Source organism: Haliotis cracherodii, unplaced genomic scaffold, assembly GCF_022045235.1.
Source record: "Haliotis cracherodii isolate W230 unplaced genomic scaffold, xgHalCrac1.p SCAF_13, whole genome shotgun sequence".
Taxonomy (NCBI): domain Eukaryota; kingdom Metazoa; phylum Mollusca; class Gastropoda; order Lepetellida; family Haliotidae; genus Haliotis; species Haliotis cracherodii.
In genome coordinates, this window is record NW_027266268.1 from 35,520,105 (window position 1) to 35,540,851 (window position 20,747).

A 20,747-nucleotide genomic window follows, 5' to 3' on the forward strand; every position below is an offset into this window, starting at 1 on the left:
GTAAAGAAGTCACATTGAAGGACGTTTCTTTGTGGATAGTCTTCGTACTTCACATCAAAAACCTTGTTTTCCGTAGAAAACAACGTTGTAGCGCGTAAATAATTGTTGTCTAAGCTCATTTTCATTTCAGTTTTTAACGAATTCTTACCCTGTTTGGATTAAACACTCACCGATGGAGCTGCTGGATATGCGATACTTCTGCTTCCATTCACGAGTCTGGAATTAACGCGGGCGGAAAACTCGTGCAACGGAAGTGAGCTTCGATTGGTTAATCTTGCAACTGCGACACCACGTGACAATGCTGGCGAACACCTGCTGAAAATACACATCCCCTTAAACCTGATATGATATTTGTTAATGCAACAATCACGTCACTTAGAATAGGCCTTGATATTGTTATAAGCTATAGTGCATGCCTTGCGGGAATTGTTTGTTTATTGTTTAACTATCATTCCAGCTACTATGATGGCGATTTTATGGGAATTGACATTGTATCGGCGTAAATAGAATAATAGGTACTTTCAGATTGATAATTAACCTGCAAAACAATTAATAAATGTATAAAGGTTTTCCCTTTGGCTTTCAATACTTATATAATTTAGGTTATACATGTGATAAGCAACTCACTGTTGTCGGATATATTTTGTTCCATTTCATACTTGCCAAAATTCGCAGCTTATATGTATAGCAAATAATACATTTTATCCAATCGTTTCAAAATTATTCTGTTTTCATATCAAATGACCGTTCCCTTATTGAAACATATCGGTCACGTGTGGCCCAGCCTGCCTCTTTGTGGAGCCACACTTCATGGCGCAGAGTTGCGTCACTCGGTGTGAGTTCGAATCCCTAATTAACCTGTTTATGGTTCTTTTATATATTATTTATGTTTTTATTTCCCCAACAAATATGTATACAGCCAACATATATTCTTTTTGATATTCACTTGTGCCCCAGATTGTCACATACAATTTCCAGTACATTATAAACATCACCATAATGTCACAAAATGTTATGTATATACATGCATACATTTCACCATACCAACAGAACCAAAGAGTTATATTTTGTGTATTGATGTAGCGGTAATACATCATGTATTCTCCAACGTATAGTGCAATGCACACGTGTTTTTTGCTGGAAACAGGTATTTGTCCATATAGACATAATAACATTTTAACAAACTATAGATCAAGTTCATCAGCCCCTAGTTAATGCTTCTTCTCAGAATTATTATCATAATGGAGTGAGTGAGTGAGTGAGTGAGTGAGTTGGGTTTAACGCCGCTTTTAACAGTATTCCAGTTATATCGCGGCGTTTCAGCTTAATGTGGGAGGAAAGCCCGAAGTGATGCAGGTCTCAGACGTTTACCACGTGAAACCCACGAGCACGGGTATGGTGCTGACAAACCTAGAAACATAATCGGGGCGAACTGGGATTCGAACCCACAATCATAGGTTTCTGGCGTGGCCAAGGGAAGCAACTCTGCACAGCGAATCGCGGCGCCTTAGACGACTGGGCCACAAGTGCCCCCTATTATAATGGAAAAAACAGTGTAGGGCAAATGCAGCAGGCTAAAGGTTTAGCACAGATGGATCTTTCCCATTTTGATGATTTAAAATCCGGGGTAGAATAGGTCTTCAGCAAGCCATGCGTGTCGTAAAAGGCGACTAACGGGACCGGGATCGCTGACTTGGTTGAAGCATGTCATCGATCCCAATTGATCCAGACTCAATTATTTACAGACCGCCGTCATATAGTTGGAATATTGCTGAGTTCGGAGTTAAACAACAAACAAACAAACCAATTGCGTTAAAAATATATATCTCACCGAAAAAAAACCCACACATTTATTTAAAAATAATCGGTTGTTGTTTTGTTTTTTGGGTTTACTACCAGTCCTAACATGGGGCAGAGATAACAGAGTACTTAATCACGTGTTTTTCTCGAACAACTGTGAAAAGTGTACGGAGGGATGACCAAAATATGTAAAAATTCCCAAATTGTTTATAGTTCTTGATTTGTCATAAATATACCCGTGTTCTTGGGTAACTTTAGACCTGCACCACTTCAGGCCTAAATTCCTTCCACATTTCAATTGAGTTAACACATTATTATTGTACAAGAGTGGACATGAACAACGCGATAATATATATTTGGGACCTTTACATATGTGTCATTATTTGGTTAGCTTCTGTGCGCTTGTGAAGACAATATGAAACTGTAAATAACATTTTATTAATTCAAGAAGTTTCGGTCATTTTAAATCGTGTCGATCTTGAAGCAGTTTTGCGTTATCATTTCTTGTGGTAAGCGAGTTCTTTTGAATGAAAGAGTTATGTCCCTTAGATAACCTCGGACCAAAATGGTTCAGCAGACAACGAAACTTTGACCCCATGACGAAGTTTATGGACCAAACGTAAACAGTTATGGACTTAGGTCCTCAAATTCACCAAGGCTTAAAACATCTGTCAGAATTCGAACTAACCATGGTATTTATTTTTGTTGCACTTATATCTAACATGATTTTATATTGTAAAGACGGACCCAAGCAACACATGCAAACTGACAACATTGTCAAGTTATCGAACAACAAACTGTCAACAGTGGTCAAATCAAAACATTATAAGTGACAGTCGGCTTCTCATATAAGATTGAATGTAGGGAATGTATTTTCTTCATTATATTTTCTGAAGTCGCATTGTCATTTTCACTGAACAGTTTAAAATGAGTAGTTATATTAAAATTCAGTAAGTGGGAAAAAAAACATTTTCAAACTGCACGTGTGCATTGTCATTGACCAATGTTGTTTTTGATGTGTTGCTTGATTAATTTCATAATTCCATTGTCCTAAGTGTCCACCATATAACGATCTGATGAAATTTATTCTGCCAGTTCAAACTGCAAGTCATTTCATGTGCCAGTTGTGCTGAAGGAATCCATAGTAGGCATGCATACAGATAGGACATCCTATACAACATGAACTTTTTGCTTCCAAGAAAATCAGAATACAGAAGGCTACCTGAGTTGACACCATTACTCACTGTGCTTAACTGGTTCCTTGCATGCTTGCGTATACCAGACATCTTGTATTCCAAACCGTGTTAAAATCCAGCATGTAAACATTCGACTAAATGTCTCTGAACATGGGCGATTTTCTTAATTGGAACTGTTGTACTGTTGTATGAGATGCATTCTGGGGCACTATACAGTTGTATGAGATGCATTCCAGGGCGCTTCATGAAAAAGAGCATACACACTGCTGTACATAGTGTAATTCCGCGATACGCGGCATACACTCATAATCAGTAAGGCAAACCAGAAATGCAACATGAACCGTTTTCAGTTTGAGGAATATATGAACTTATCTTGTATTGAATCCTTACTTGTGGTTTAAACATATTTATTTTCACAAAAGTGTGAAAATGGATTGGTAAAACAAGCGAAGCGCTTATGTTAATACCACTCCATTACACCATGTACACATGGGAGTATGATAGGACATATTACAATAAATACATAAATGAAGGTTAGATGTAACAAATGAATTGTACATGCCAAGCTAGATGTGCATATATAAAATAAATCTATTTGCAGTTTATATTAAACAAGTCCTTTAAGTGAAAATCTGCCAGTTTTTGATATGAAGTTTTGAATAGAATCTAATATTAGGATTTGCTTTTCCTTACTCAAATACGAATATCCGCAAAGCACTGTTTGTAAAGAATAACCATGTTGGTAAAAATACATTTCATTTCGAAGAACAAAGTAATTTGTACACACAAAGCGTAAAGCATCTTTGGTATGATATCCACAGGAACAAGTTTTGTATCCAAGATATATCTATCATACTGATCTGCGGTAAGATCGCTGCAGCCAAGCCTGAGGTGACTGTGAATAATTTGACATAATCTGCTTCCATAATTTAAATCCCAGTGTATACCATTATCTCCCTTTACATGAAGCCAGTGTAATGACATAATAACTTATGTAATGGATGCTGCCTTGCCACATATGCCAAACACATGCATTGATCACTTATGGATTTTCTGAATTTTGGTGAGTAGGCTTGAATGATGTTGATGAGCAGCCCCTTACAATAATACAGTATGGATAGGATCAGACACCTGACCAGATGATGTGCAGCTTCTTTTGTGAGGTATGTGCGAATGAATCTGTTGTTTCATAAGTGGAAATATGATAAATAATTAAATTTTTAACATTGCTGCTTTATGGTAAACAAGAATCTCCAGTCATGATAGATGTTTGAGTGATGAGATCTTTTAGGTCCAGATCTGACAAGCATGGCTTCTGTTTTGTTCTCATCGAGCGTAAGTTGGTTTCGAGTCATCCTTTTCTTAACATCATCCAAACAGTCTTCTAGCAGTGGAACAGGCTTTGGAGCATTTTCAAGAATTAATGATTTCCACAACTGGGTTTTAAAAACATGATAGGTTTATCTCCTAATTTGACAATGAGGACTTTGTCTAGTGATATTTGGTATCAAAGTGATTTGCATAATGCTGTTTTCTGTTAATGTTGTGTTTGAGTTGGCAAGGCTTTGATTAATTTTACCTACGTTTAGAAAATATGTTTTGATTGGGTCTTCATGTGGTCATTTCTGTTACGATGGACTATGACTTATTAACATTGCAAGTGTATCATGTTACACTAATGTCTAGTAGGGGTGTCACAATAAATCGAAATCTCGATATATTGCTATTGTTTAATCAGTTTCTGATCAATAGTATCGATTTCAGTTAGGAATATCGATTGTTTCGATTGTATATGCCATATCAATAAAATACATGCAGTGCTGTTCAAATTTGTTCTTCTTTGATCATGAGTGGTAGTAATTTACACATGGTAATTTTTCATAAATTATTAGTGTAAAGAAAAAACAAATCAGTCATATCTCAAACTTTACTTTTTATTTGTTGTTATGGTTATCACATTCAAAGGAAACTTCAGTTCCAAGGTGAATTCAACTCTAAAATCCATCTAAAATGATACACTGAAAACTATCTATATTTATCGCAATATTTGCTTGCAATATCAATAGTTAACGTAATAGTTTCTTTCAATATCAATAGTTATCACAATAGTGATTTCCAGACCAATAGTCTCCCCTACCGTCTGGAACATTGATGTTGGCACAGTGAGCATCATTACATCTGGAAGCCCACGTACACATCTGTCATCATATTAATGACTCACCTAGAGCCACCTGCACAGTAATTGAACGCTGAGCAATATGCTTCCTGTGTGACATTGTAACAAAATATGACATGATAACAGTGTCCATTAACCTATTGTTCCCATTATTTGATTTCATCAACCATTCCACTGATGAGTCACATATGAAATCTGTGCTTCGTTACTTTCCAATTTATATGCATGATATAGTTATGAAGTGTTTTACTTTACTGTACTCATAGATTGGAAATACTTCTATGTAATACCCCCGATGTTTGTCGCAGAGCTGCTTAATAGATCAGGTGGTCAGGCTCAGTGACTTGGTTGACCACATGCCAGTGTTCATGGATCGTTGACCATAGCGTCAATAACTGGATTGGAAATACCTGTTCTGCTATATAACCCAGTTGGTATTCCAGGATAGAATTAGTCCCAAGCAACATGTACTTGTTGTAAAGGGAAACTGTATAGTTCATGTTGTTATTCTTGGTGAGCTGGTTTATAGCATGTCATTGTACCACTGCAGCGTGAGATGTTGCTCTGGATTGTGTTGCCAAGAATTGATTATTTATATGTTGCTGTAATATTGTTGAGTGCAGGATTAAAAAAACAAGTATGTTTGGATAGCTTATAATGGCGTATATGTTGTATGCAGTTAAATTATAAGCGAAGAAAAGTTTGTGGACATGTTTGAAACACTGAAAACTCGAAGATATTGATATTGCACTTGTCTAGGGGTACACAAAGTACGTGATCTAGACTACCAGTTGTCAGACTTTCATTTTTGTGGAAGCCTCTGTGGCTGAGTGGGTTAGATCGCTGACTTTGTGTGCTGACAATTTGGTGCCTCACTCTGGCAGTGTGGGTTTGAATCCCCCAAAAGTATTAGAATCTATACTTTGCTAAGAAAGTGTTATCCAAAATATTACATTTGTCAGATATTGATATTGATAATACGTTATTATAGTCATGAAGGTTGCAGGCGTGGGTGTCAGAATATCGATAAGTCTACTGCCAGCAGCCAGCTGAACTTTGAATAAATTGGCACTTTAAAATGTCATGTTATTATATGAATTATCGTTCATGAATAGAAATCATTCCATTTCAGATTGCCACAGGGCCCTCAAAGTTGGTTTAAAGTACTGTTGAAAATGCTAGAAAAATGCTGTTTGCCCATTAAAAACAAGATGGAATATTTCACAGACTGTTATTCAAATATCAAATAGCTAGAGGTTCTACCAATCTACCTATGTTTTTAAGTATTTCAGTCACAAAAAGTCTTATCGACAATTTTGCAGGAGAAAAACTTGGCCGAAAACAGCATGTTCAGTTTTATTCGAAATGAGGGAAGTCTGAAGTAGTCTTCATAAAACATCTTATCCACAAATGCTAGTCAATTAGAAAAAATGACCCTACAATTGTTGTGTGAACACTGCTACCATGATGTGTTGCATTACACTTGCATTGCCACGTCCATGGTACACGACATGGATTTTGTAGTAGGAAACATGTACAAGTGATTTACACTTGAGAAAGATGGAGGGAAGCCATTTATGAGTTTAGATAGGGCGTATAACTGAACTGCCCAAGCTCTGGGACTTTCATACTAACAACCCTACGGTATGATAAATAACAAAATGAAGAGGATGTCAATTAAAAAACAAAACCGGGATATAAGAGAATATTAGACAGCTTTGATGATGGAGTGATTAGGCTTACAGTGTACAAGTATTATGAGCAGAAGGTACCCCTCGAATTGTAGTAGAATTATGGAGGAAATCCTCCTCTGTGAGAGAACGTGTAGACAAATTTATTCTCTGCATTGAGCATTTTAGTTTTTGCAGTGGCCAACAGAGATAGACATAATGTTTAAATGAAGTGTTTCCCAGGTTAATATGTTGACCATGTTTACAAATTTTGTTTCCAAACCACACAAGGATGTTTGTTGTATGTGTGATGCAATCTCTGTGTGCATGACAAGTGGTCATAGTGAGTTAGTGAACGCTTTCATGTCACTGTACTACTGTGGAGTGCTGGAGTGTTTGATTGAATAATTGGTTTGTGATTTGATCTGAACAGACAGAATCTGTACTCATCAGTATCATGTCTAGTTAACTTAGAACAAAATGGTTCAAAATCTCAGTGACTCCAGGTTCAAAATCTCAGTGACTCCAGGTTCAAAATCTCAGTGACTCCAGGCCCCTCTTGATATCCAACACGGTGTATTTTCAGTAACCTGGGCATTTTCTTCATATCAGATTTCAAATCTCATTTACTTCAGTAGTGTTTGTTCACTTACCATGGTAACAATTATGTCATGATGAGAACATCATAATTACAAGTTACCAATTAATGAACTCATACAAAATACTACGACTGGTAGTTGTTCACATTTCGTCTGGTTAGATGTGAAATCTTGGAGACAAATTCAAGGAGATTTCTAGACAAGATATGACAAGGAAGCATTGCACATCCAAGGAAACAGGAAAACAGAAATTAGGCAATGAGAATCCATGTTGTAACTATAATGGTTAAGATGTGGTTAAGCATTTACTCATTTGGTGGATATCTTACATGTCATGGAATACTATAGCTCTAGCAGCAAACTCATTGATCCCAGTCATGCCAGGACCATGGTTAATTTCCAACAGGGATAGTAGATCCACATGGTGACATAGAGAGTAGTGTTTGTGTAATTTGTATGGTTTGAAGATTAATTTGAAATACTTTCTTATACCACTATTGAATGCAGAGCAATAATACATGGGTTGTGTCAGGAAATAGCAAGGTCTGGAAGTAATTGCTGGTCTTGCTTACTTTTACCTCAAGATACTGTAATGTGACAATACCTTGTATCATACAATGCCTCGTGTGTGTGGCATATGAGTTATGCTTGTGGTCCCGGAAATTAATAATTGGATTGCACCATGGTGTCTTAAGTTCATGATGCACCAAATGTTTGGTTGAAAGTCACCCCCTACAGGAATCTCGGATCATGTGTTGAAGGTATTTTCCACACCCATCTTGCACATGTTCTGTTTGTTACACTATCAAGGCTGGTGTTTGGAATGTTTGATTTGACATGTTTTTAACATTTTGATTCAGGTTTTCTGGTTCCGTTTATTCATTGTTGACATGTTTACTTTCTTCAGTTGTACTGCTACAAACATGGTGGTTTTATACTACAAACATGGTGGTTTTATATCACAAACATGGTGGTTTTATACTACAAACATGGTGGTTTTATATCACAAACATGGTGGTTTTATACTAGGGCTGCAACGATACAGGAAGGTCACGATACGATACGCATCTCGATATTCTGGTCACGATACGATACGTATCTCGATACGCAATGATAAATAAAACAAGACTTAAAGCATGTCAAGATTGAACCTTTCATGATTTTGGAACAGTCAAAATTATTTTATAATAACAAGACTACTGAAGTTGGAACTTTCTCTAACTTTCCTTAAAAACAATTCAAAGTTCAAACACCAGAAAATAATTAATGTACTCCACCGGTGATACAACTTCAAAGAATTTTATCAGGAATAATATATTCCAATATCGTGTTACCTTAGTTGCAGCTTTTACTATATATATATATATATATATATATATATATATATATATATATATATATATATATATATATATATATATATATTTCAAATTATAAGAACCACAAGTGTAGCATTTTGGTACTGGTGATTGCTGTTGCAGGATATTTTTACGTATGGAACAATTTGATCAGTCACCCTAGGGACTTCCCGTGCTACATGTATTTTGATTGTGAAAACCTTATGTTGACATATATTCGCCAAATTGCCACACACATGACTTTTAAGGAGTCAAAGTATGGCATTTTTAATATATGTATCCATTCTCTAGCAACTAAAAGTCGTTTCAATACGTCAAAAGCGGTAATCTGACCGTGGTTGCAGTATCTCTTCACACACGATTTCACATAACTTAATGAAAAAAATATTAAATGAAATTTTGAATAAAATTAATAAAATATATTACAAACACAAGTCCAGATATATAATGAACACGTTTTAATAACAAGATAGTATAGTAATGGTATTTAATTGCGTACTTCAGTTCGGATTTGCTGACAGGTATTTCCGGTGTTATGTGCTTGCGGAGATCAGCTGATAATGTTTTTTGAGATGGGGAAAAACATGTCGGTGTAAAACCTGAGCTTATTAAAAATGTAAGTACGTTTTGGGGAGCCATGCGTTACCGCGCGCTATAACCAATTTAGCGGTTTATTGAAAGGCACAATAGCGAGGAAACGCTTTACTTGAGATTTGCGTTCCGTATCGTGGCGTATCGATAAATGGGCCCACGTGTATCGTATATCGTATCGTGGGTCAAGTATCGCGATGCATTGGAATATCGGTGTATCGTTTCACCCTTATTTTATACCACAAACATGGTGGTTTTATACTACAAACATGGTGGTTTTATACTACAAACATGGTGGTTTTATACAACAAACATGGTGGTTTTATACTACAAACATGGTAGTTTTTTATTTTTTCGCTCACATGACCCAACCTTAAGTCAAGTGAGCTTATATCATGTTATGTTGTGTGGTCGTTGTTCACTTTTCCATTTACCTCCAATGCTTAAGGCCTGTCATTGTTTGAATAATAGTAGCAATGGTACTTCTTACATCTTCTCCAGGTATTACCATTGCTACTATCACTCAATCAATGCAATGGTGCTTCTGACATCTTCTCCCGGTATTACCATTGCTACTATCACTCAATCAATGCAATGGTACTTCTTACATCTTCTCCCGGTATTACCATTGCTACTATCACTCAAACAATGCAATGGTGCTTCTGACATCTTCTCCCGGTATTACCATTGCTACTATCACTCAATCAATGCAATGGTGCTTCTGACATCTTCTCCCGGTATTACCATTGCTACTATCACTCAATCAATGCAATGGTACTTCTTACATCTTCTCCCGGTATTACCATTGCTACTATCACTCAAACAATGCAATGGTACTTCTTACATCTTCTCCCGGTATTACCATTGCTACTATCACTCAATCAATGCAATGGTACTTCTGACATCTTCTCTCGGTATTACCATTGCTACTATCACTCAATCAATGCAATGGTACTTCTTACATCTTCTCCCGGTATTACCATTGCTACTATCACTCAATCAATGCAATGGTGCTTCTGACATCTTCTCCCGGTATTACCATTGCTACTATCACTCAATCAATGCAATGGTACTTCTTACATCTTCTCCCAGTATTACCATTGCTACTATCACTCAAACAATGCAATGGTACTTCTTACATCTAGACCTGTGAAGATCCGGGGTAGCATAGGCCTCCAGCAACCCATGCTTGCCGTAAGAGGCGACTAACGGGATCGGGTGGTCAGCTCGCTGACTTGGTTGATGCGTGTCATCATGTCCCAATTGCTTGGATCGATGCTCATGGTATCAATCACTTGATTGTCTGGTCAGAGTCGCTTATTTACAGACTGCCGTCATATAGCTGGAATATTTTTGAGAGTGGCGTTAATCAACAAACAATTTGACATCTTCTATCAGTATTCTGGTCAGGTCGTCACAACCTGTGCTGGACGTAAAACTTGAATGATTACATATTATCGTACACCAACAGCTTGGATCATTGCTCATTGGATCAGGGGACACAGCTGGACCTGTCATCTGAGACTCTTTTTCTGTGCGGAATTGCTTCCTTTGGTCATGCCAGAGACCTGTTAAAGTGGGTTCAAAACCCGGTTCGCAACAATTCGTTTCTTAGTTTGTCAGCACCATACCTCTGCTTGTGGGTTTCACCAAAATGATAAATGTCTGAGACATGCATTACTTCATGATTTTCTCCCACAACAAACTAACATTCCTCGATGTAAATGGCATACTGTTAAATACGGCTTTAAAATCACTCCCAGGGGGCAATTTACCTTTATAAGACATTCACCAGTGCAACGTATTAATGAAAAACATGACCTTATGTTTATGTGTACATATGCCAAGTGCAGGTCAAAATCTTATCCTTACGTAGAAGGGTCTTTGAACACACTCACTACCTCTAAGCTTTATTTACCATACTACATAAATAATCACTGTGTTGTGTATAATTTGTCATACTTTCTTGGGCTTGACATCAACTTGTGGATACTTCAGGATTATCATGATTATGTGCACATATCAATTTTGATAAATTTACGGTACCAGTGTGCAACCTGGTTTTTATCTGGTGCAACTAGGTTTTCATGGCAACATGCACCTGGTGCAAGTTAAATCAAGGTTTTTATATCGAGCCCTGCTCACTCATACTGTATCACAAGGTTGTAGGGGGGCACGGGTGGCCTAGTCGTCAAAGGCCCTGCGATTCAATGTGCAGAGTTGCGTCCCTTGGGCACGCCAGAAACCTATGGTTGTGGGTTCGAATCCCGGTTCGGCCTGATTATGTTTCTAGGTTTGTCAGCACCATACCCGTGCTCGTGGGTTTCACTGAAGTGGTAAATGTCTGAAACCTGCATCACTTCGGGCTTTCCTCCCACATGAAGCTGACATGCCGTGATATAACTGGAATACTGTTAAAAGTGCCATTAAACCCAACTCACTCACTAACTCACAAGGTTGTCTGGTCCAGACTCGATTATTTACAAGCTACTATCATAAAACTAAAATTGCCATGTGTAACCTCAAGCAATTAACACATATGACCTATTCAGGTGAGCTACAGCATGTTGATGCCCATTTAACTGCCCTGCGGCAACATGACACTGGTAGTAAATGAGTCATTATCCATTTGGTCAAAGTCATACAGTTTGGAATGGATGAATCATGAGTTGGTGGGTAAGGTTGCAGTCTCTCACCCACAAATGTTTTCTGTTTCAGAGCATCATGATCACGTTCGTTGTCGCCACCATCACCATCCTTGTTGTCCTCTTCTTCGGAATATGGAAGTTCAGAACAAAAGGTAAGTGTTGGCGCTTGGGGCATTACTGGGTGTCCCTCCATTGTAACACTGCAATATCAGCGTTAGAAATAGACACTTGTCCTCTTGTCCTCTTGACATGTTTGAAGAGCACATAATCTTATTGCCCTCATGGGGATTTAGGGTTAAAATAGGTGCCCAGTAACCTATGCTTGTTGTAAGAGGTGACTAAAAGGATCGGGTGGTCAGACTGGGGGACTTTTCATCTCAATGCGGGGGAAAGTTGCTCATGATATCAATATCTGGTTTGTTTGGACTGGATGTGATTATTTACAGGCTGTCTTGATATTACTAGAATATTGCTGAATTTGGTGTTAAACAACAAACAAATAAAACACTATAAAACTGGCACTTGTCAGCAGGCCTCAAAGTTGCGATTAAAACGGTCGCCAACGCGACCTAAATTTCAATTTGTCCACTGTCTACAATTCAGAGGTAGCCAAATGACTACCTTAAAAATTTCATGTGGCAACTAAATTCTATTACTACACATATCATGCATATGTTACCACAAAAATAAATAACAGCTGATCTTGGAAAACACATCTGTTAATAATTGTACACGCAAATAATGCCTCTAAAATTGACAATAAACCAAAATACATAAATATTAATTTAATTAGTATATTATTTTAGTTGACAATGCTGAATGGATAAGCAAGGATATACCTATATAATCTTGTACCATAAATTGCATCATTGTTCAACATGTTCAAGTCACAAGTAACAAAAATCAAATACAGTTTCCACTAGTGTACAATTCCAAGACTAGTGCTATAACTTGTACATATTATAATAGTTATTTGATCAAAGATAATTGCAAATGTTTTTGGCTACCTACAATATTGGCGTGACTTCTTGATTTTACCAGTGGCTACCAGGAAAAAAATACTAGTAGCCATGTGGCTATTTGGTTAAAATTTAAACTTTGAGGCCTGGTCAGGACAAGCGCAAGTATCCCCCTCCACACGTGCATCCATGTCCACTCCATTTCACCAGTCTTCTTTATGATGGCGGGGCGGTCGGGTAGCCTAGTGGTTAAAGCGTTGGCTCATCACGCCAAGGACCCGGGTTCGATTCCCGACCTGGGTACAATGTGTGAATCCCATTCCTAGTGTCCCCCGCCGTGATATTGCTGGAATATTGCTAAAAGCGGCGTAAAACCATACTCACTCACTCACTCACTCTTTGTGATGGCAATGTCAGATACTCACCAACAGGATGCTTGTTCTTTCAGTGTTACCAAGTCAAAGCGAGGCAAACAAAAAGTATCGCTTCAGGAAACGAGACAAGATGCTGTTTTATGGCAGAAAGATGTTACGAAAAGTAAGTGTTTGCACTGTGAACTTGGTGAGTATTAGGCCCTGTTGATATCTCGATATCTTTTAGTTGGACTGACGGACAAAAACACATTGAAATATTGGTGAGGTAGAAAAGAAAAGACTTGAGACCATAAATGTTTTGTCTGCCAGTTTTACAATTATTGGTAGCCAGTGGTAGGTGAACTGTATGATACTTTATCACCGCTGTTGGTGGTGATAATATATATAAAAATCTTTATTCTAACCAAAAAAACAATCAGTTATCTTTCAGAATTGTTTTGCAGTCATACTTCTGTGATAGTGTGACCTTGAGGTTGTTTTTCATTCACTAGTCTCGTTAGTAGCAGTACTAATATGGAGGTTGAACATTATTATTTAAGTTTTTTTGACCACCTACGTTGAAATTGTTTGTAAACCAACTAATAGAAAATGTTGGTTTGTTTGTTTGTTGTATAACGCCGCACTCAGCAATATTCCAGCTATAAGACAGCGATAATAGAAAATGGAAAGCCTTGCACTATATTGAGTTGTCGTAGGTCACTATCAGGGCATCAGACTTGATCGAATACTTGTCGTTCTTATCTTTGATCGTGTGTGTGTATTGATCCCGTTTCTTTGTTAGAACATGTTGAATGCATATGGGGGCGTTAAACTATATGCAGAGCTACAGATAAGCAGGGTATTGCGTAAAATACCCCCCCCCCCCCCCCCCCCCCCCCCACCCCCCCCCCCCCCCCACCCCCACCCCAAAAAAAAAAATGTCATCTGGAGCTCTGTATATGGATTCAACCAACCAGTGAAATGTAGACTTGATCAATTATCTCTCTTTCATATAATAAGAAAACCTTTTGGTAACATTAACTTGACTAATCATGCTTATATGTTAATCTTCAGTGGCAGTTAAACACAAACGACATTGACATGGCCACTGATCTTTGATATGGCTTAGCACTGACGTTTTAACATGACCATTCCTAATGTTGATCTCATCAAATAAACACTGACATGATGAATGATAACTCTCAACATACTGCAGTGTTTGTGAAGATCAACAGCATACTCTGGCCATGAGATGATGATTTCAGACACACTAAAACCTGCAAACTGACCAATTAATATCAGTTCTTTGAAGTTGCAACTTGCACAATGATGAAGCACCCGCCAACACTCTCATGAAAGCAAAATGCTGAACCATGTTCAAAATTAAGCTGGAAAACGAAACGGTCCATGTCATCACGTTATTGATAAAAGTTGAAGATTTAGATTTAAATACCATAGAAGGGCTGCAGGACCCCCCTTAATCTCGAACACTGCTTAGTGATGATCCTTTATATTCACAGGTCCGAAGTTTCACAAAGAACACAATAGCTGTGAGTCGTCATGGCAGAAAGAAGATGAGCCAGAAGGACATGGTGAACCGACTACGCAGGTAGGGAGGTGTTGTTATCAGCCACGTTATCTAGGGAGGTGTCCTTATCGGAAGGACATGGTGAACTGACTACGCAGGTAGCGAGGTGTTTTTATCAGGCACGTTATCTAGGGAGGTGTCCTTATCAGAAGGACGTGGTGAACCGACTTCCCAGGTAGGGAGGTGTCATTATCTGCCACTAAATGTAGGGAGGTGTTGTTATCAGCCACGTTATCTAGGGAGGTGTCCTTATCAGAGGGACGTGGTGAACCGACTTCGCAGGTAGGGAGGTGTCATTATCTGCCACTAAATGTAGGGAGGTGTTGTTATCAGCCACGTTATCTAGGGAGGTGTCCTTATCAGAAGGACGTGGTGAACCGACTACGCAGGTAGGGAGGTGTTGTTATCAGCCACGTTATCTAGGGAGGTGTCCTTATCAGGACATGGTGAACCGACTACGCAGGTGGGGAGGTGTTGTTATCAGCCACGTTATCTAGGGAGGTGTCCTTATCGGAAGGACATGGTGAACCGACTACGCAGGTAGGGAGGTGTTGTTATCAGCCACGTTATCTAGGGAGGTGTCCTTATCGGAATGACGTGGTGAACTGACTTCGCAGGTAGCGAGGTGTTGTTATCAGCCACGTTATCTAGGGAGGTGTCCTTATCGGAAGGACGTGGTGAACCGACTTCGCAGGTAGGGAGGTGTTGTTATCAGCCACGTTATCTAGGGAGGTGTCCTTATCGGAAGGACATGGTGAACCGACTTCGCAGGTAGGGAGGTGTTGTTATCAGCCACGTTATCTAGGGAGGTGTCCTTATCGGAAGGACGTGGTGAACCGACTTCGCAGGTAGGGAGGTGTTGTTATCGGCCACGTTATCTAGGGAGGTGTCCTTATCGGAAGGACGTTGTGAACCGACTTCGCAGGTAGGGAGGTGTTGTTATCAGGCAGGTAGGGAGGTGTTGTTATCAGCCACGTTATCTAGGGAGGTGTCCTTATCGGAAGGACATGGTGAACCGACTTTGCAGGTAGGGAGGTGTCATTATCTGCCACTAAATGTAGGGAGGTGTCGTTATCAGAAGAAAGTGGACGACATGGTGAACAGGTTTCGGAGGTAGGGAAGTGTTGTTATCAGCCATGTTATTTAGGGAGGTGTCGTTATCAGTCATGTTAACGACACCTCCCTCCCTCCCACCTCCCTACCATGTTATGTAGGGATCGGAAGGACATGGTGAACAGACTACTCAGGTAGGGAGATGTCGTTATCGGCCACGTTTTGTAGCGAGGTGTCGTTATCTGTATGATATTTTCTTTTGTATTTGAATCTAAACCCCTAAATCTTGGATTTTTATTTTTACAGCCTCATAAATTTGTCGTGTTTTTTAAGACTAGTATAGAGGAGCAGAGAAAACCTTATTGCACTAGACCTCAGAGTGTGTAGCTGGTCCTGCTTGAATGAGACAAAGTGTTCACTTTTTCAATCAGTTTTATTCAGTTTTGTTTGGTATATTGTTTAACACTGCACTCAGCAATATTCCAGCTATATGACAGAGGTCTGTAAATAATCGAGTCTGGAGGACCTGACAATCCAGTGATTGACATTATGAGCATAGATCCACGCAATTTGGATACAATGACATGCATCAACCAAGTCAGCGAGTCTGACAACCCAATCCCATTGGTCGCCTCTTACGACAAGCATAGTCGTCTTATACGCAAGAATGGGTTGCTGAAGACACCTTCTAACCTGGATCTTCATTGGCCAGTTTTATTTAGTTCCAAATTGTAGCAAAATTGAAGCATGAACAGAATTAAAGCCTCAAATGCTTCTAGACACTGGTCAGTGATTTGTCTAGACAGCTCAGAGGCTGATATTCGGCCCCAAGTCTGCAGCAATGGCAGAAAAAATTCCCACTTTGCAATTATACATTTTCCAGTTCATGCTGTTGTGGTTATGGCAATGTTATGGCTCTGGAGAAGTGACTATTATTACACTGATGACAGGACCAATACAGAGGAAAGGGTTTAATGCTCAGTTTATGTTTATGGCATTGAATGCAATGTTATTCAGGAAAATAAGGACTTTAAAAACACCTTTATTGAACAAAGTATTTTCCGATTTGCCTGCCCAGGGCACTTAGTTTTCATTCCAAGATCAATTCCTTTTGGTGTTTTAATATTTTCAGAATTTTGTTGGGATATCGTTGCCAGACGTCAAGCAAACTGAACTGTACCAAAAAGTTCAACTGGCATTCCAGTTCTGAGCTTGTTGAAGGTTGTCAAATGCTTATATTTAATTTCATGATGTCAGTAATTACATAATAGGATGAGTAATTGATTATCAGAATACTCCCATTTCAGATTTTTAGAAAGAAGGAAAGATTCAAGTCTTCCACAGCTTCGATTAAAAGAACCTCCCAAATCATTCTTTGAAGCTGATACTCCAGATGTTCAGGAAACAGATAACAGGCTGCCATCAGAAGTGCTCTATATGTTGAGAAGTATCAGGTACAAATACTGATATAGAAATCAGGGTGTTGTCTATGCTTCCATCCGTCACTTGAAGACTGATCAATATTTCTTGCCCATACTCAAAGAACTGGTGCTTTATGTTAGCTGGGTACTGTGAAATTCTGTTCCGGTTTTAATGACAACCAGTTGTACTCATAGGAGGGTAGAGTTTGTTTCTGGAGTATAACTTAGAGACCATTCAATATTTCTTGACCAAACTTTGAATAGGTATGAGTCTAGCCATCAAATAGGGCTTTTTGAGTTTTAGGAATTTTGTTTAGTATATATTTTTTAGGTTTGCATGCTTTCACTTTCCAATCAAGGGGTAAAACAAAGATTTTCGGACTTGGAGTCAGTATTATATACTGTGTCTCAATGGAGTATCCATGTTAAACTATTGAAAGGTATCTCAGTAGGCACGCTCTGTTAAACCGGCATTAGTCCAAACTAGTACTAGAAGCCACACACACACACACACACACACACACACGTGCATACACGTCACTGTATAAGCGCAATATTCTTGAACGCAATGTTAAACCCCATTTCACCTCAGTTGTTACTTCAACACTTTAGATATATCCAAGTTCTAATGCCACTTTTGCTATGAGTGAGTGACTGAGTCACTGTGAGTGAGTATGGTTTTACATCGCTTGTAGCAATATTCCAGCAATATCATGGCGGAGGACACCAGAAAAGGGCTTCACACATTGTACTTATGTGGGGAATTGAGCCTGGGTCTTTGGCGTGATGAGCAAATGCTTAAACCACAAGGCTACCCCACTGCCCCCTCTTTCTATAAAGTAAAGTGCACACAGGTTGTCAGCACCTATGGTCATGTTTCAGAGTATTTGGTCACCTGGAGAAGCCCTTCTTCTTGGAGCTGTGTCGACACATGGAGCCTCTGAACATCAAGACAGGCAACTACTTGTTCAAGATCGGGGACCAGGACGACAGTATATATGTGGTGCAGAGTGGTGAGATCGAAGTGTTTGTCACTGAGAAGGTGCGTGATTCTACATCTGTTTAATTCTTCTATATGTAAGCAATGATAACTACGCAGACTGCATATTTAATCATCAACTCCTAAACCCTTTAGACAATGATACAATAATGCAACAAAAGCCGGCACAATCTGTTTTCCGGAAGTCAGGGAACAGCAGTCCAATAGCAGGCATGTCCTGGTTCAATTTCAGTTTATTTGCCTGGTTATCCAATCAAATGCCATGGAATCACATGCAATTTATTTACCTAAATGTCTGAGACCTATATCACTTCAGTGAGTGAGTGAGTTGGGTTTAACGTCGCTTTTAACAGTATTCCAGTTATATCGCAGCGTGTCAGCTTAATGTGGGAGGAAAGCCCGAAGTGATGCAGGTCTCAGACGTTTACCACTTCGGTGAAACCCACGGGCATGGGTATGGCGCTGAAAAACCTAGAAACACAATCGGGGCGAACCGGGATTCAAACCTACAATCATAGGTTTCTTGCGTGCCCAAGGGAAGCAACTCTGCACAGTGAATCACGGCGCTCTAGACGACTTGGTCACCTGTGCCCCCATATCACTTCAGGCTTTCCTCCCACATTAAGCTGTAAAAAACTTGATTACTGTTCAAAGCGGTGTAAGGCCCAACTCACTCACTCACTCACTCACTGTTTATCTAATTATGCCACTGCTTGTGTGTTCAGGACGGGAGCCAGCACCTGGTCAAGATGGTGACCACAGGGGACAGCATCCACAGTCTGCTCAGTATGCTGGACTTCCTCACGGTCAGTCCCACACTCACTGTGAACAATAATCTTATCATAATTCAGAGTGGATGGGGGTTGGGGGAGGGGTGAATATCAACTGTTTTAACTTGTCCCTGGAGAACTAAACAATTGAATAATCATTTGTCCGGAGACGAAGCCTACTTGTTCAGATTATTAACCCTCAATGGTGTTTATCACAAAATGAAAGGTGTAAATGTATTTCCAACTTTGAAAATTGACTTTGTCCATTGCTAGGCCCCAATTAGACGTAAACCATACATGTTCTGCCATGCCTTCCTCAATATGTTGCACATATGGCGACATGATGCCCTGATCAACCAATCAGAGAGCGTCCTGAACATGCTAAAACGTGATCAAAATCAGAGGCAAGAAGTAAACAATCCATAACTGTCATGATGTATATATGCTCTTTTAAAACTTTATTTACCGTATTCGACATAATAAGGACCCAGGGCGCTCTCAAAATTAGAAATGGGGGGCTCTTATTAGAATATTATTTTGGTGAAAAACAACAGAGTTCAAAGAGCGTAAATTTCGGGGTTTATGCTGAAATGTTTATAAACGACAGATATATTTTTCTAGAATTTAATTGCCCATAATTAAGGGTGCATATAACAAACGTATTATGCCAAATAAATAGCCTTGTGTACATTTATCAATCGGAAGGGGCGTGGGCACTTATTAGAGCGGTGCACTTATTACGTCGAATAGGGTAGTACTTGTTACTAATATTTGATCAAAACTAACAAAGTTCTGTTACATTTTAAGGTTGTCCAAGGACAACTGAATCTGATTTCTTTGTTTGTCCAGAGACATCATGTAAGGAGTCTAGCTTCGGGCATAGATTTTCCGCACCCTACAAAAGATTATGGATGTCATGAAAACTCAGGGAAATAAAATGGAGTTTTAAGAATAATTGGATGTCACATGTTCAAGTCATTGCTGCCCCCTTCCTCTCCCTCTCCCTCTCCTATATCTGACACTGTGTTCCAGGGTCACCCAGCCCCCTACAAGACCGTGTCCGCCAAGGCAGCAGTGGACTCGCTCATCCTCAAGTAAGCTGTGCTGTTGTGTCTGTTCAGATTTGCCTTTGAAGTTGTTCTGAACTGGCTTCGTAACTCATGCCAGAATCTGACGATCCTGATTCAAAGCTCAGTATTCTGGCAGATGATGATTCTTGGTTTGTATGAAAGCCATTCCTGTGGGTTTCCGAATGTGGTTAGATTCTACGCCCTGCATCGTTTCTGGCTTTCCTACCTCATTAAGCTGACATACAATGGAAATACTGTCGAAAAAGCACAAAATTATGTGAGTTATAAAAAAAGGCGAGTGATATGGGAAGGGATATGAGATTCTTGTCATTTACAGAAACATTCCAGACAGCATGTTTTCATTTTTCAAACCGAGTTTACATTATCGCCTCCAACATATGAAAAGTACATCACAACTGAAGATGGTGCATTTGGCAGTTGTGACTCACTATACTTTCTGGTCAAAAAGAACTTGTACTTTTATCTATATCCAGC

The 20,747-nt window shown here is 39.1% G+C and overlaps 1 protein-coding gene across 3 annotated transcripts in view; it reads left to right on the forward strand.

Moving 5' to 3' along the window:
* The first annotated feature begins 2,368 nt into the window (after positions 1-2,368).
* LOC139459888 (patatin-like phospholipase domain-containing protein 7) overlaps positions 2,369-20,747 on the forward strand; it is a 63,943-nt gene continuing 45,564 nt past the window's right edge. Inside the window, exons 1-9 of one of the 3 annotated variants that reach the window (XM_071241605.1) lie at positions 2,407-2,492; positions 4,068-4,159; positions 12,109-12,190; positions 13,446-13,534; positions 14,871-14,959; positions 17,299-17,445; positions 18,295-18,454; positions 19,138-19,218; positions 20,215-20,276. In XM_071241605.1, the coding sequence (XP_071097706.1) occupies positions 4,136-4,159; positions 12,109-12,190; positions 13,446-13,534; positions 14,871-14,959; positions 17,299-17,445; positions 18,295-18,454; positions 19,138-19,218; positions 20,215-20,276 (734 nt within the window). In that variant the 5' untranslated portion in view covers positions 2,407-2,492; positions 4,068-4,135. Of the gene's footprint in view, positions 2,493-4,067; positions 4,160-12,108; positions 12,191-13,445; positions 13,535-14,870; positions 14,960-15,457; positions 15,479-17,298; positions 17,446-18,294; positions 18,455-19,137; positions 19,219-20,214; positions 20,277-20,747 lie in introns of those variants that run through there. The other 2 variants (XM_071241604.1, XM_071241606.1) reach the window with 2 other exon arrangements.